At 37.2% G+C, this 16,183-nt stretch overlaps 1 protein-coding gene across 1 annotated transcript in view; it reads left to right on the forward strand.

Annotated features, from left to right (window-relative positions):
- CRPPA (CDP-L-ribitol pyrophosphorylase A) overlaps window positions 1-16,183 on the forward strand; it is a 297,097-nt gene that overhangs the window by 26,384 nt on the left and 254,530 nt on the right. Inside the window, exon 3 of the mRNA XM_024767102.1 lies at window positions 6,809-6,958. Within this exon, the coding sequence (XP_024622870.1) occupies window positions 6,809-6,958 (150 nt within the window). The remainder of the gene's footprint in view (window positions 1-6,808; window positions 6,959-16,183) is intronic.

The raw sequence follows: 16,183 nt of genomic DNA on the forward strand, positions 1-16,183 counted from the left end.
AGACTTAAGATCTATTCTCTCAGCAACTTTCAAATATGCAATATAGTATTAACTATATTACATCCCCATGATGTATTTCATAACTGGAAATTTGTACCTTTTAACTTCCTTCACATATTTTACCCATGTCCCCCATCAAGCTGTTCTCTGTATCTATGAGTTATTTCTGTCTTTTGTTTAAGTTCCAGGTAAGTGGGATCATACAGTATTTGTCTTTCTGATTAATTTCACTTAACATAATGCCTGTGAGGTCTTCACATGTCCTGAAGATGGCCATTTAGGTTTCCATGTTTTGGCTGTTGTAAATAATGCTGCAGTGAATATGGAGGTGGGTATCTTTGAGTTTGTGTTTTTGTTTGCTTCAGATAAATAACCAGAAGTAGAATCTCTGCGTCATTTTGTAGCTCTATCTTTAACTTTCTGAGGAACCTCCATACTGTTATCCATAGTGGCTGCACCACTGTTTTCTAATTTCACTCTTAAGATCAGAGAACATACTTAGTATGACTTTAATCCTTTAAAATTTATTGTGTCTTCTTTTATGGCCAAACATATGGTCTGATCTGGAGAACTCTCCATGTGTACTTGAGGAGAACATAGACTTTTGTTGGTGGAGTATTCAATAGGTATGTTAGATATAGTTGGTTTATAGTGCTTTTCAAGTCTTATTTCCATGGTCATCTTCTGCCTAGTTGTTCTACTCATTATTGAAAGTGGGGTGTTGATATCTCCAACTGCTGGATTATTTATTTCTCCTTTCAATCCTACCAATTTTTGCTTCATGTATTTGGGGATCTGTTAGATAAATTTTTATATCTTGTTGAATTGACCTTTTTTAAATTTTAAGATGGGTTTATCTTTAACATTTTTGGATTTTTTCTGGTGTAGCTACTCCAGCTTTCTTACAGGTTGCTGTTAGCTTGATACGTATCCTTTTTCATCCTTCTGTATTCAGTATATTTGGATCTTTGAGTCTCACATGTGTGTCTCCTGTAGACAGCATACAGTTGGATTTTTAATCCAATTTGACAATGTGAGTTTGGATTGTTTAATCGACTGAAAATTAATGTTATTGATATACATTGACCACTTTATTTTCTGTTTCATGTGTGTCTCTTTTCTCATTACTGCTTGCTTTCGTATCAAATGGATATTTTCTATGGAACATTAATTTGTTTTCTCACTTTAACTTTTTATTAGTGGCTACTCTAGGGCTTACGGTATACATCTTAACATAATTCAGATATATGCTAACTAAAATCTAGGGAGGTACAGAAATGTTACTCTTTAAATAGGTCTATTCCCTTTTCTGCCTTTTTGTGCTATTAGTGTTAGGCGCATGTATGTTAGAAACCCAATAATCCATTGTTGTTATCACTTCATCTTATTTTACACCAGTTATAGAAGTTGAGAAGAAAGGTGAGCTGTATTTATACAGAATGTCATATTAAGTTTTTTGTTTTCCATTTTCAATTTTCATTTGTTACTGTAGATTCAAGTTATCTGTTAGTTTCTTCCTGTGATACACCTTTACTCATCTTTTCCTTGTCACAATATGCTGTTTTTGTCAAACATGTATTTCAATATTATAGGTTGATCAATTATATATTTATTTTATACATTCCTTTTTAAACCTCTTAACATAAGAGAGGAGAAAAAGGCATTTATAACTTTAAAATTTTTTTTAAATGATTCGTGCTCTTTTTTCATGTGGATTTGAATTATTGTCTAGGGTTGCTTTCTTTGAGCTTAAAGATTTTCAGTGTTCGTAGGGTGAATCAGCTAGCCACAAATTCTGCTTGTTTGCTCAGAATCTTTATTTTGATCTGATGTTTGTAAATGCTCATTTTGCTGGACTTAACCTTTAACAGGTTTTTATTATGAGCAGTTACCATATCACCCACTTGCCTTCTGGTTTCCATTGTTTCTGATTAGAATCAGTTGTTAATCTTATTGGTGTTCCCTTGTCAATGATAAAACATTTTTCTTTGGCCGCTTTCAAGTTTTTTTCCTGTGATTTTAGCTTTCGCATTTTTACTATGATGTGTCTGGATAATTTCTTTGTGTGTATTGTGCTTTGAGTATACAGAGCTCCTTGAGTGTGCAGATTGCTTTTCTTGGGAAATTTTCCGTCATAATATGAATTTCTTTGTGTGTATTGTGCTTTGAGTATACTGAGCTCCTTGAGTGTGCAGATTGCTTTTCTTGGGAAATTTTCAGTCATAATTTTTTCTGCTCCTTTCTTGCCTTCATTTTCCCTCTGGTACTCCTATTACAAAAATGTCTAATGATGTCCTACGTTCCTCTGTGAATCTGTTCATTTTTCTTTGTGTAATCTGTTGATCTGACTTTAAGTTCAGTTATTCTCCTGTTCAAATCTGTTGTTGAACCCCTCTAGTGAATTTTTCATTTTAGCTATTTTGCAATTCTAAAATTGCTACTCAGTTTTTAAAAATAGGTATTCCTAATATTGATAATACTAATGGTCATCATACTCTATTTCTTTATGCATGATGTCCTTTCGTTCTTTGAACATATTTATAATACCTGATTTGAAGGCTTACCTGGTAAGTGTGTCACTTGGGCCCTCTCACAGGTAGATTCTGTTGCCTGTTTTTTTTTTTTTTTTTGCTTTGTATACATCACACCTTCCTGTTTGGAGGCATGTCTTTACATTTTTTGGTTGTTGAAAAATGCATATTTTGGATAATGTATTTTGTCAGTTCCAGTTACCTCCCCTAGGCTTATTATTTTCTTGGCTACTAAAATAGACCAGCAAAGTCACAGTCGTATTCTTGTATAGGGCAAAACCTCTAAAGTCACTTCAGAGGGAGCAGTTCTAGACAAGTGTTGAGTCACCACGGAATGACAGTTGTTTTAGCAGGGTTCGCTTCATCTGTATTTCCCCGATCTCTGTTATACTGTCTGCCTTTGACGCCCAACTGATAAGCTCCATTCAGTGCCTGCCGACTGCTCTTTTTTTGGAACAATGCCAAATACATAAAGTACCCTACAGTTTGATCCAAGTAAATTCTGCTCCCTTAGCCAGGGGTAGTTTGTAAAGCCGGTATTGGAGGTTTGCTCTGATTCTGGGGGTGGGAGGGTGGGTGATTCTTATTAGCTGTCTCTTGTGCTGGTTGTCTCTGGTAAACTAGCTTCCCTATGGTTCAGCTTTTTGCTCTCATGAAGCTCTCACTTTGCTCTTAATTGCTTACCATGATCTCCGTTTCTTTTGAGAGCGTGCTTACCCTTGAATTCCTCACACTTCCAATTAAGCAAGTTCCCTTGGGGAGAGCTTAGTAGCTGTCTCTTCTTAGAGCCTGTCTTTCTCCCTGTGAAAAATCACCATGCCACTGCTTTGGAGCTATAGTTGAGCATGTTGTTTGAGTGACACCACTACTTCGTGAGCAGGGTGCTGCCTGGAGACATTAGACTTATCTTTTTGCCTCTCCTGGCACAGAACCTCTGCCCTGTGTGTGACTGGGCCAAGAGTGATCAGGGCCCCAGTATTCCCTACCTACCATGCCTGGGGTGGGTCTTGTACTCTATTGGGTGGAGGCTGTGTGGGTGAAGGGAGTCTACAACCTCTTGGCCATACTTGCTGGTAACTGAGCCTTTGTGACATGGAATTGAGTGGGATGGGAAATGCTGGCACTCTGCCCCTCCCACTGGGAGCTGGTGGGAGAGGGAACCCTTTCTTTTTGGCCATACCTACTCTGAGTGGAACTAAAGTCACATTGAGCTGGGTGTTGTGGAATGAAGGAAAAAAGCAGATGACGGTTCCAGTACCACAGACTCTGTTCTCTCCAAGGTTTAAGAGATATTCTTAAATGTTAATTTATTGAATGCCCTTAGGACAATTTTCAAAGGCTTTAAATGGTTGTTTTTTTAAAAATGCTTTAGTTGTAGAGAGTCTGCACAGCTCTTCGTGGAGACATTTTGTATGTCTCATGTTCTTCTAAATTTTTATGTCATTGTCTGGCATAGAATTAACCGTAAGTAGTTAATTAATTATAAGTAATAGAACTATATTTTTTTCCTTAAAAAGCACTATGACGTATGTGCATGTGTGTTCCTTTCCTGTCTTCTAACCTCTGCTGATAGGTGCTAGGCTTGACAAGTCAGGCTTGCTCTTTTTTTTTTTTTAATTGGAGTATAGTTGATTTACAATGTTGTGTTAGTTTCAGGTGTACACCAAAGTGAATCAGTTATACATATACATATATCCACTCTTTTTTAGATTCTTTTCCCATATCGGCCATTACAGAGTACTGAGTATTGAGTAGGGTTCCCTGTGCTCTACAGTAGGTCCTTACTAGTTATCTATTTTATATACAGTAGTGTGTATATGTTAATCCCAACCTCCCAATTTATCCCTCCCCCCTGGTAACCATAGGTTTGTTTTCTACATCTGTAACTCTATTTCTGTTTTGTAGATAAGTTCACTTGTACCCTTCTTTTTAGATTCCACATATAAGTGATACCATCTGATATTTGTCTTTCTCTGTCTGACTTAACTTCACTCAGTATGACAATCTCTAGGTCCATCCATGTTGCTGCAAATGGCATTATTTCATTCTTTGTTATGGCTGAGTAGTATTCCATTGTATATATGTGCCACATCTTATTTATCCATTCCTCTGTTGATGGACATTTAGGTTGCTTCCATGTTCTGGCTATTGTAAATAGTGCTACAATGAACATTGGGGTACATGTATCTTTTTGAATTATCATTTTCTCTGGATATATGCCCAGGAGTGGGATTGCTGGATCACCTAATCAATGACAAAGGAGGCAAGGAGATACAATGGAGAAAAGACAGTCTCTTCAATAAGTGGTGCTGGGAAAACTCTACAGCTACATGTAAAAGAATGAAATTTGAACACTCCTTAACACCATACACAAAAATAAATTCAAAATGGATTAAAGACCTAAATGTAAGGCCAGCAACTGTAAAACTTTTTGAGGAAAACATAGGCAGAACACTCTATGACCTAAATCACAGCAAGATCCTTTTTGACCCACCCCCTAGAGAAATGGAACTAAAAACAAAAATAAACAAATGGGGCCTAATGAAATTTAAAAGCTTTTGCACAGCAAAGGAAACCATAAATAAGACGAAAAGACAACCCTCAAAATGGGAGAAAATATTTGCAAATGAAGCAACTGACAAAGGATTAATCTCCAAAATATACAAGCAGCTCATGCAGTTCAATATCAAAAAATCAAATAGACATTTCTCCAAAAAAGACATACAGGTGGCCAAAAGGCACGTGAAAAATGCTCAACATTACTAATCATTAGAGAAATGCAAATAAAAACTATAATGAGGTATCACCTCACACTGGTCAGAATGGCCATCATCAAAAAATCTACAAACAGGGCTTCCCTGGTGGTGCAGTCGTTAAGAATCTGCCTGCCAATGCCGGGGACACGGGTTCCTGCCCTGGTCCGGGAAGATCCCACATGCCGTGGAGCGGCTACGCCTGTGAGCCATGGACGCTGAGCCTGCGCGTCTGGAGCCTCTGCTCCGCAACGGGAGAGGCCGCAACAGTGAGAGGCCCGCGTACCCACCCCCCCCAAAAAAAAACCAAAACAAACCTACAAACAATAATGCTGGAGTGGGTGCGGAGAAAAGGGAGCCCTCCTGCACTGTTGGGGGGAATGTAAACTGGTATAGCCACTATGGAGAACAGTATGGGGGTTCCTTAAACAACTAAAATTAGGACTACCATACGGGCTTGCTCTTTATCTCCCTTTCACCTACTTGGACTTCACTCCTTCCCTATCGCCCTTGGCTGTCTCTTCACTTTTGCTATTATGCCTAGGCTCCAAATCTCTGCTTGAGTCACTGGAAATGGCCACACAATTTGTACAGCCTGCTTGGCTCTCACATAAGCTTTGATTTTCAACCAGTCCCTTGGCTTTTGTAAACTAGTTTATGGACTGTCCTTCTCAGATGTTGGTCTCCTTGAGACCAAATTTGTTCTCAGGTATTAATGTTATATGCTGCAATTACATGAAAGATAGGACATATTATAGTCAATATAAGACAGCTGGGTTAAGGCCTACCCTAGGAAGTTTAAGGCTACTTCACCAAGGTAGCTGTCTGGTAATGACCTTCAAGACTGTATTACAGTGAAACTTATTAAAGGTAAAGGGAAAAGCTGTCAGGTAAGGTGTCTTTTTAAAGTTTAGATGCATCTATTAATGAGACAGAGCTTTCATAGGAGCAATTGAAATCAATGGATATTAGCCTCAGGGAGCGTTGCATTGATGCTATATTTGAATGGAGCTGTTTTTTTGCAGGAGTTAGAGCAAGACATATATTCATTGTCACTTGGCTGGTGTCTGAGCTCATTTTGGGGATCTTAGGGAATATGTCTTGTTCCTTAATGAGGTAATGTGTAAATTAAATACTTGAAGGCACACTAACAAGTAAATATTCACGTATAATCCGTTTCAGTTCTTTGACAGTAGTCTCTTTCCCATCTTCAGGGAATACTCAGTTGTATCTTAGCATCCTTTTTTCGTATTTGACTTCAGTGGCCTGTGATGAAGAGGATTTTGGATCCATAATGAAAAATTATTTCTGTCTCTAATACATGGAACTGTAGTGGTATGAGATTGGTTTTTGACTGGAAATGATTTGATTTATGAACGAAATTAAGACTTAAGTATGTTCTTGAGGTAGCTTGTTGAAGGTGTAAGATCTGTTTCAAAACAAAGATACCGAGTTCAGAATTGGACTTTAAGATATTTTCTAACTGAAATAACTGTGTCATTTGCCTCTCTGTTTATCCTTTAGGCTGCAGGAGCAATCCGACCTCTTGTATCTACTGTCATCAGTCCATCTGTAGATGGCTGCCTAGACCACTCACTGGAACGTGCGAGACACAGGGCAAGTGAAATGCCACAGGCCTTTCTATTTGATGTGATTTATGAAGCATATCAGCAGGTAAGAATCTTCGCTTTTTGACAATCTGCTGTGTTGAGGGTCTCTAAGAACCACCCGCATATTTGGAGATTAGCTAGAAGAACTCAAGGAACTGAGTACATAGTTGGACTCAAGGCTAAAATTGATTAGAGTGAAGTTGGATGATAAGAGAAAAAGACCCAGGCAGAGTCAGGAGGAATCCATGTGTAATCTTCCTCATGATCTGTCTCCTTCAGTGTCGCACAAAGTACACCTTCCGTCCAGCAGTGAGAAGGCAGCAGTTTGGGTGTGTTGTTTCTTTTCAGGGAAGCCCATTAGAGATTTGATGTCTAAGGTATTGTGTTGGTCACATAGATACCCTCTGCCTTGCACACAAACTTCAGACTTCCAGGAGAAAAGCTGGTGTTCAACATAAAGCGTATTGTAAATCATATTGTTTATGTGAACATCTAGGCACAGTGAGCCACTCTTACCAGTTAACTGTTCACTGGAAACACTCCAAGAGCCAAGTTCCCAGACACTGGCTGAGGGCCCACCTGGTGAGCAGGTCTGCTGCTCAGGCCTGTAATCTCAGGCCTAATGTAGTAAACATTTTGCACAGCTGTACAGATATTTTGTTAAAATTTTAAAGGTAAGTGATTTCAAAATATCAAATCATTCATGTTTAGATTATACTGGATTGTCTTTGTTTTCATGTTTTGGAAACATTTTTGTACCTGTAAATTTTACTGCTATTCATTTCTGTGTTTATTTATTAAACAGTTATTAAATATCAGGTATTGTGCTTGTCAGAAACTTCCCAATGAAATAAGATCACTTACAACAACTAAGGCAGTGCTTGGCTGATGTTAGACAATCAGTAAATAGAGATAGATGGACTTTAAAGAATATGAGATAATGGTAACATAAATATTGACATTTTATAATAAAAGAATACCGCATTTTGGATAGAAAGTTAATCACAATGAATCAATCTTGACTATCAGTTACTGTTTTAAATATTGAGAATGTAAATCGTAATCAGTTTTCATGGTATGAATAGTCGTCAGTGGTTTGTTTTGTTTTCTTAAAACTCGTTATACAGAAATTTACCTGTATTTGATCATTAATCAAATATTCCCCTATCGATAATCCTATAAAGCCTAAATCTTGCTAAATCTTTCTAATATTTTTTAAGATTAATGAAAGAATTTGTTCATCTTTATATAAGCATTTACATTAAGAATAATAAATATGATAGCTCTGTCTTAGAAAATTTAATATAACCTTATGATCCTCACACTAGAGTAGCATGTTTCAACAGTTTGTAGTAGAGAACTAAGCCCTCATACACTGAGGCAATAGTTGTCAAATTATGGTTCCCAGACCAGCAGCATAAGCATGTTTTGGAACTTGTTAAAATGCAAATTCTGCGTCTCCACCTCAGACTTAGTTACTTAGAAACTCTGGGAATAAGGCCCATCCATTTGTGTCTTAACAAGCAAGCTGGCCACGTGATCTTGACTGACACTGAATTTTGGGAACCAACACCCTAAGGTATCCGTTGTATGTGATAAATTCTCTTCTGTTGTGTTCTCGGGAGAATGAGAACGTAGTCACACAAAAATAACTGTTCTGTGGTTCAGATGAGGAATTCTCAAGCCATTTTGGAGGTTTTGATACAAGTTCTTATGAAAATTATTTTTGATCATAAAGGCGTTCATAAGGAAATTTGTGTAAAAGATGTCTCTCATCTATATGATTTATGTATATATATGTTTGCTTTTAACGAATAGAGAAGAGTAAGATATGACAGAGTTCCAAGGGTGGGAAGTTGTTCTCTATAGAGTGGTCAGAAGTACTCTGAAAAGGTAAAGTTTAAACCAACATGGGGAAGTAATTGAGGCGATAAGTCATGCAGGTAACTGACAGAACATTATTTTACGCACAGGATGCAGAATCTAAGAAGGTGGAGCAAGGCTGGAAGAGAATGACATCATGGGGGGAAGTAGGAGGTGTACCTGGGTCCAGTATCTTGTTGAGCCTTAAAGGCAATGTTATGGGCTTTAGATTTTACCCTGAATGAGAAGGGAAGACTTTGGATGGTGCTGTGTGAAACCTAACTTCTTTGGGGTCACCTGTCAGTTGTGGGGATGGTACCTTACAGAAGGTAAGGGAAAGAAGTAAGCTATAGTGATGATCAAGGCAAAGATGATGACAATTAGGGCAATTTGGATAGTAGAGTATTTGGTGAGAAGTGTTTGTTCTGAACATATTTAAAAATAAAATGAGGATAAGCCAATTGGTCACATATGGAATATCAGAATGGGAAGAATCATGGGTCCAAGAATTTGCTCTGAATAACTAGAATGTAGTTGCCCCCTTTTTTTTTCTTTTTTATTTATTTTTTTGGAGTATAGTTACTTTAAAATGTTGTGTTTCTACTGTACAGCAAAATGAATCAGCTATAAGTATACATATATCCCCTCTTTTTTGGATTTTCTTCCCATTTAGGTCACCACAGAGCATTAAGTAGAGTTCCCTTTGCTATATAGTAGGTACTTATTAGTTATCTATTTTATACATAGTATCAATAGTGTATGTATGTCGATTCCAGTCTCCCAATTGCAGTTGCCCTTTATTGGGATGGAGAATGCGAGAGGAAGAGATGGTTTTGTGTGATCAGATCAAAAGTTTGGTTCTGAAAGACTAAGTTTGAGATTTCCTTTAGACATACTCAACTGTATCCCTTAACCTTTTTGACTATATGGAACTAGAATTCTGTGGAAAGATCCAGATAATGATAGGCACTTGAGAATTGCCATCATGCAAGGCATTTAATGCCTTGGAGTTAACTGACCTAACTAGAAAAACAGGTACAGAGAAAGTAAGAGCTACAAAGGCTGAACCCTGGGGCAAAGATTGAGTTTGTGAAGATGTATTAGTTTCCTATTACTGTTGAAACAAATTACCACAGACTTACAGAATTAAAAAGAAAATACTTTAAAATTCTAGAGATCAGAAATCTAAAATCAAGGTGGTAGGGCTGTGTTTCTTGAGATTACAGGGGAGACTATCTCCTTGACTGTTGCAGTTCCTAGAGGCCATCTGCATTCCTTGGCTTCTGGCCTATCCCTCATACCATTACAAGCTCTTGATTTCAATGTCACATCTAATCCTAGTGATGACATCAGACCCATCTAGATAGTCCCGGATAATCTCCCCATCTCAAAATCTGTTATCTTCAAAGTGCCTTTGCCATCTAAACGACTTATTCAGATTCTGGGCATTAGGACATGGATATCTTGGGAAGGGGCATTATTCAGAAGAGGAGTGGCCAAAGAGTAAGAGGGTAATATCCCAGAAGCCTAGTGAAGAAAGGGGCTCAAGAGTGATTGAGCAGTTGTTAAATGCTGCATAGTAGTTTTAAAAAAAGGATCCAGAACTGACCATAATAAGCCTTAGCAGTGTGAGATCGCCAGTGTCGGGGTGGTGGTGGTGGTGTTAGTTATGGAAACCTGGTTGCAATTGATTGACTAGAGACTAGGAGGGCCGCTTTTTATAGGAACTTCCATGCATATGGAGCAGAAAAATGGGGTGGCCGAAGGGGGTTCTAAACTGAGAAATTTTTTATTAAGGTGGATGGCATGACAACATATTGATAAAATGATGGAGTGATTTAGTAGAAAGGAAAAGACTGATACTGTATTGAGAGGGGATGGACAGTTCATCCACAGGGATAGGAGGAAAGGCCATATTTGGGTACAGATGTAGATTAATAGATGTAGTGGGAAGATTTGTTGGAGTTTGTTGTCTGATTTTTATTAGTGATGCGGGGTGCAGATCATCAGCTGAGACACAGGGAGGGGGGAGGTATCTAGGCTTTAAGATAGAAAAGGATACCTCTAGTCCATAGTAAATACTGATTTGTATTCTTAAATTCTTACACTTAAGCTAAAAATACACAAAATCATCCCAAAGAAAAAGTCTATCTATTTTCCAGGGCTATTTTCTGGACATTTATGGGAAACTGAAATATTTGATCAAAAAAACTGCAAAACCATCAAATGGGTCAATCACTAATGTGGCCTTGAAATGTGGACTTGACATGTGAACTTTTTATATTTTATCAAGGGTGTAACTTTGCTTTGTGGTACTCACGTAGAAAATACATAATAGTGTTGATCATTTACTGAGTTGAGCAGAAATCGGGCAGTTGTAAGTAAGGTCATATGAGATTGTATTATACATAGAAGAAACACATCTTAATCTGATCCAAAGCCATATGGCCTGGCCAAAAAGGTGGGTTTTTCTTGTTTTCTTTTTGTTGTTGTTTTTCCCGAGTTTGAGGTTATGGATGACTTTTCCTCATCAGATTGGGTGCTGGGAAGTTATAGATGTCAAGCTGCAATTCTGTCTATGGATCTGCTGGATTGTTTCCCCCACCATTTCTTGTCTCATGTCATTCATCCTCTTGTTCTGTGTGCTCTACTTATGCTTACTTTATTTCCTCAAATATAAGTTGGGTCCTTTCTGGAACTTTACTTCCTATCTTGCTGTATATCCTTTAGATAGTAAGTAAATTATCATTTAGGGAAGCCTTTACTGTCCACCCCCATCCCCACTAGGTTAGTCTAACCCACTACACATTTTCCTAGTGCCCTGTTTTTTCTGCCCAGCATCAAAATTAGAATGGAATAATTACTTGGGAAATCACTTACGAAATGTCCAACTCCCCTGCTAGACCATGAGCCCTGTGAAAGTAGGCACGGTACCTGTCTTAGCAACTTGCCTGATATTTTATTAGTACCGAGTGCATATTTGTTCAGTGGATGAGCATCAAAGTATATGCATATAAATATGAAAAATATCCAATGTACTGCTTCTTTTGGGCCACTTTTTCAAGATATTAACACTGTTTCCACTCTGCATTTAGGTCCCTATGCAAATGTCACCTTCTCAGAGAAGCTTTCCACTGATAACTTATATATAAAAATGTTCTCTGTCATGTATTGCTTAATTCTGCTTTTAGTTTCATTAGATATCACTAATGTGTTTTTGGTAGATTTTTCTCTTTCCTGCATGACTGCTCCATTAGAGCAGGAATTTTATCTTATCTCTAGCACCTGGAAGAGTTCATGGCTTACATGATGTTCGTAACATTTTCAAATGTAAGAATTTTATCCATACATGGGTATATGTAGATACATGTTTATGTGTTAACACTTAGGTCAGTTATTATGTAAAAAGCTTTGCATGGGGTAATATATATGTTATGTACATACTGAAATTTTTTTCTAAAACTTTCAAGAAATTCATCTGAGAAATTAGAAGTATAGGCAAACATTTGTGTATAAAGCTAGTGATTTGCAGCATTTTTGTAAATGTGAGAAATTCTATTCGGCCTCTATTTCTAGAGATTAGTTTTGAATGAATTTAAAGAGTCACTTAATGAATGGATAGAGAAGATGTGGCACATATATACAATAGAATGTTACTCAGCCATTAAAAGAAACGAAATTGAGTTATTTGTAGTGAGGTGGATGGACCTAGAGTCAGTCATACAGAGTGAAGTAAGTCAGAAAGAGAAAAACAAATACCATATGCTAATATACATATATGGAATCTAAGAAATAACAAAAAAGGTCATGAAGAACCTAGGGGTAAGACGGGAATGAAGACACAGACCTACTAGCGCATGGACTTAAGGATATGGGGAGGGGGAAGGGTAAGCTGGGACAAAGTGAGAGAGGGACATGGACATATATACACTACCAAAGGTAAAATAGATAGCTAGTGGGAAGCAGCCGCATAGCACAGGGAGATCAGCTGGGTGGTTTGTGACTGCCTGGAGGGGTGGGATAAGGAGGGTGGGAGGGAGTGAGACGCAGGAGGGAAGAGATATGGGGACATATGTGTATGTGTAGTTGATTCACTTTGCTGTAGGGCGGAGGCTGGCGCACCATTGTAGAGCAGTTATACTCCGATAAAGATGTTAAAAAAAAAAAAAGTCACTTAAAGTTGTTTTGGGGGAATCTTTATGGAGCATGAAAATGCTCATGATATTAATATAACTCGTTATGTTAACTATATATAATATGTATTTATGCTTACATGTACACATGTGTGTGTATGAGTACACATACAAAACAGAAAAACTAGTTGGATATGTGAATACTGACATGTGACTGGGTTGATAGTAATTGAAGTCATTAAAAATCTGCAGATGTGATACACATTTAAAATATATAAATACTTAAGTATTTGGTTTTGATTGGTTTTGGACTTTTGCACGTACTTGCTTTTGTTGCTTAAAAACGATTTGAAAAACTCCCATTCCTTGAATTTTTAATGATACATTAAGCAGCTGCTAAAGGAAAAGATGGCTAAATTAAAGAGTAACAAATTCAGTAGTGAAAATTACTCAGTCTATAGAAACATGAGGAAAACACCAGATTGGTCCAGGTGATTCTTATTGAGTATTCAAATACATAATCATGTTCTATACTGTTTAGAAAAATTTTGTACAAAAGCTTTTTGAATTACATGAATCAATTTCTTGAGGAAAATTGGTATGATGGGCACAGATGGTATTCTAAACTTTATTGAGACCTGGCCTCATTTCTAACAAGTTTTTAAGTTCTCAATGAGAATTTTAGAAGATAACTTGTTAAATTTTCATGAAAATGCACATGCATGGAAGACAGAGCAGGACTCAACTAGTGACAGAATTGTTCTCTTCAGTGTTAATTATGTACCTTTTGGTTTGATATACTAGACTTCACTGCAGAGATTAATACGTAGGTGTTAAATTTTCTCAATCTCCATTAAGAGTATTTTAATAAAACTGGCTGTTTAACCTGAAAGGGGAAAAACACCTTTCAAAAACATGTCTAAGACAGCCCTTAGATTCTTAAAGATTCCTGTCACTGAAGTCTCTAGATCCAAAATACAATTATAAAATTAAAGGAATATAATAGGAATTTCCTTTTGTAATACGTACCCTGCTCACACCCCACATGCATTAGAATAAAATAGGACTTGAATCTTGTACTGAGTGCTAACATGTTGGGCTTTAAATGCCAAGTTAACAAGAAACCAGTCAAAAGCATTGAACTTTATGAAGAGTCTTTCCTTTATATCCACAAGCATTATAGTTTTTGGAGGTTTTATTGCTGTTTTTAAGGAGTGTACTTGCCCATTCCTTCTGCCTCCCTCTCCGTGTTTAGTTAGGCCTGGATTGAATTTGGAGGTGACGAGGAAGAGCCTCAGGATAGAGTTTCAGAAGAAACCTCACATCACATGGGGTTTTGAAAAGGAGAAGTAGGAAAGAGAGGAGGGCAGTAATCATTTTTATAAATGAAGAATTGAGAAAGGGATAGAAATGAAAAGATATGTAGTGGGATGAGTAAGTGAAAGATGGAAGAAACTGAAGAAAATGAGTGAAAACGAAATGAGGGTTCTTATGGTAAAGCTTTGAGTTGGAAATGAGCGACTTGTTGAATTAGTGGAAGTATCTGCAAAACGTTATTTTTGCCCCTCAAATGTCAGGCACAAACTATGGTAGCAAGTTGCACATCTCATAAATAAAACCATGATCTATAGATTTATACTTTGAGAAAATAAATTCACAACTTGATAGTATGTTTGAATATATTAAACACTCCCCAAAGTCATACTTTTCTCTATTGGTCATATTTCTCAAGATTGTATCCTTCTCTCTTCTACCTTTATTTTTCTTCCAGTTACCCTACTTATATATATTCAGGTAACCAGATGAGTTCTGGTTCTATTTTCGAGAAATTCGAAAGTGCTATAGGAAAAAACGATACTGTGACAGTGGCTGGGATCTCCTTTGAGAATATTTTTACCTTCAGAAGTTTCTTAACCATAGCCTAGAACAGTACTTTGTCTCTTATTTACTTCATGTATATGGAGAAAACCTTATAAATTATTGCTTCACAAACTTGCTTTTTTTCTGAATCTTCCCTTACATTGATAAGCTTTGATGGTACAGTTTAAAAAACTAATCACTTGATTATCTTTTGATACAGCCCTCATCCTTCATGTGGACTTGGGTTGGGGGTGGGGGGAGGATCTCTCGATGATGTTCCTCCTGCCATCCTTGTCCATCTTTAATGCTCCACACCAGTGATCCCTGCAAATGATCCTTTTAACATGCAAATCTGTCAGTGTTCATCCACAGCTTTAGGACTTTAGGTTGTCCTCTGTGGTTCGTAGGATAAAGTACCAGCTCCTAAGCACGGCATACAGTTACAGTCCATTGCTCAAAACTCCAGTCTGCAGACTTCATGACTTAGTTTCCTTACCACATCTTTTATCCGATTATGTCTACTTTGGGTATATACTGTTCCTTTCATGTTTCATTAAAAATAGGCAGACAACAAAAAAACAAATGGACCTAATTAAACTTAAAAGGTTTTGTACAGCAAAAGAAAGCATCGACAGAATGAAAAGACAGTCTACTGAATGGGAGGAAATAATTGCAGATGATATCACTGGTAAAGGGTAAATATCTAAAATATATGAACAGTTCATATAATGTCCAAAATAACCTGCAAAAATGGGCAGAAGACCTGAATACACATTTTTCCAAAGAAGACATACAGGTTGCCAATGGGCGCGTCAGAAGATGTTCAACATCATTACATTGGAGAAATGTGAATGAAAGCTACAGTAAGATATCACCTCACACTAGTGAGAATGGCTATCATCAAAAATCCCACAAATAACAAATGTTGGTGAGGATGAGAAGAAAGGGAGAACCTTTGTACACTGATGGTGGCAATGTAAATTGGTACAACTATTGTGGAAAAGAGCATGGAGGTTCCTCAATATACAAAGGATCTAGAAGTTCAACTCCTGGGTATATATCTGAAGAAAACAAAAACATTAATTTGAAGAGCGATATGCACTCCCATGTTCATAGTACCATTACTTAAAATAGTTAGGATATAGAAGCAATTGAAGTGTCCATCAAGTGAATGGATAAAGATGTGGTATATATACACAATGGAATAGTATTCAACCATAAAAAGAATGAAATTTTACCATTTGCAGCAACATGGATTGACTTGGAGGTATTATATTTAGTGAAATAAGTCAGACAACATATGGTATCACTTATTTGTGAAATCTAAGAAGCTAGTGAAAACAGCAAAGGAACAGACTCAGAGATATAGAACAAACTAGTGGTTACCAGTGGGGAGGGGGAAGGTAAGAAGGGCAAGATAGGGTAGGGGATTA

This window comes from Neophocaena asiaeorientalis, unplaced genomic scaffold (genome assembly GCF_003031525.2).
Source record: "Neophocaena asiaeorientalis asiaeorientalis breed wild unplaced genomic scaffold, Neophocaena_asiaeorientalis_V1.1 scaffold70, whole genome shotgun sequence".
Lineage (NCBI taxonomy): Eukaryota > Metazoa > Chordata > Mammalia > Artiodactyla > Phocoenidae > Neophocaena > Neophocaena asiaeorientalis.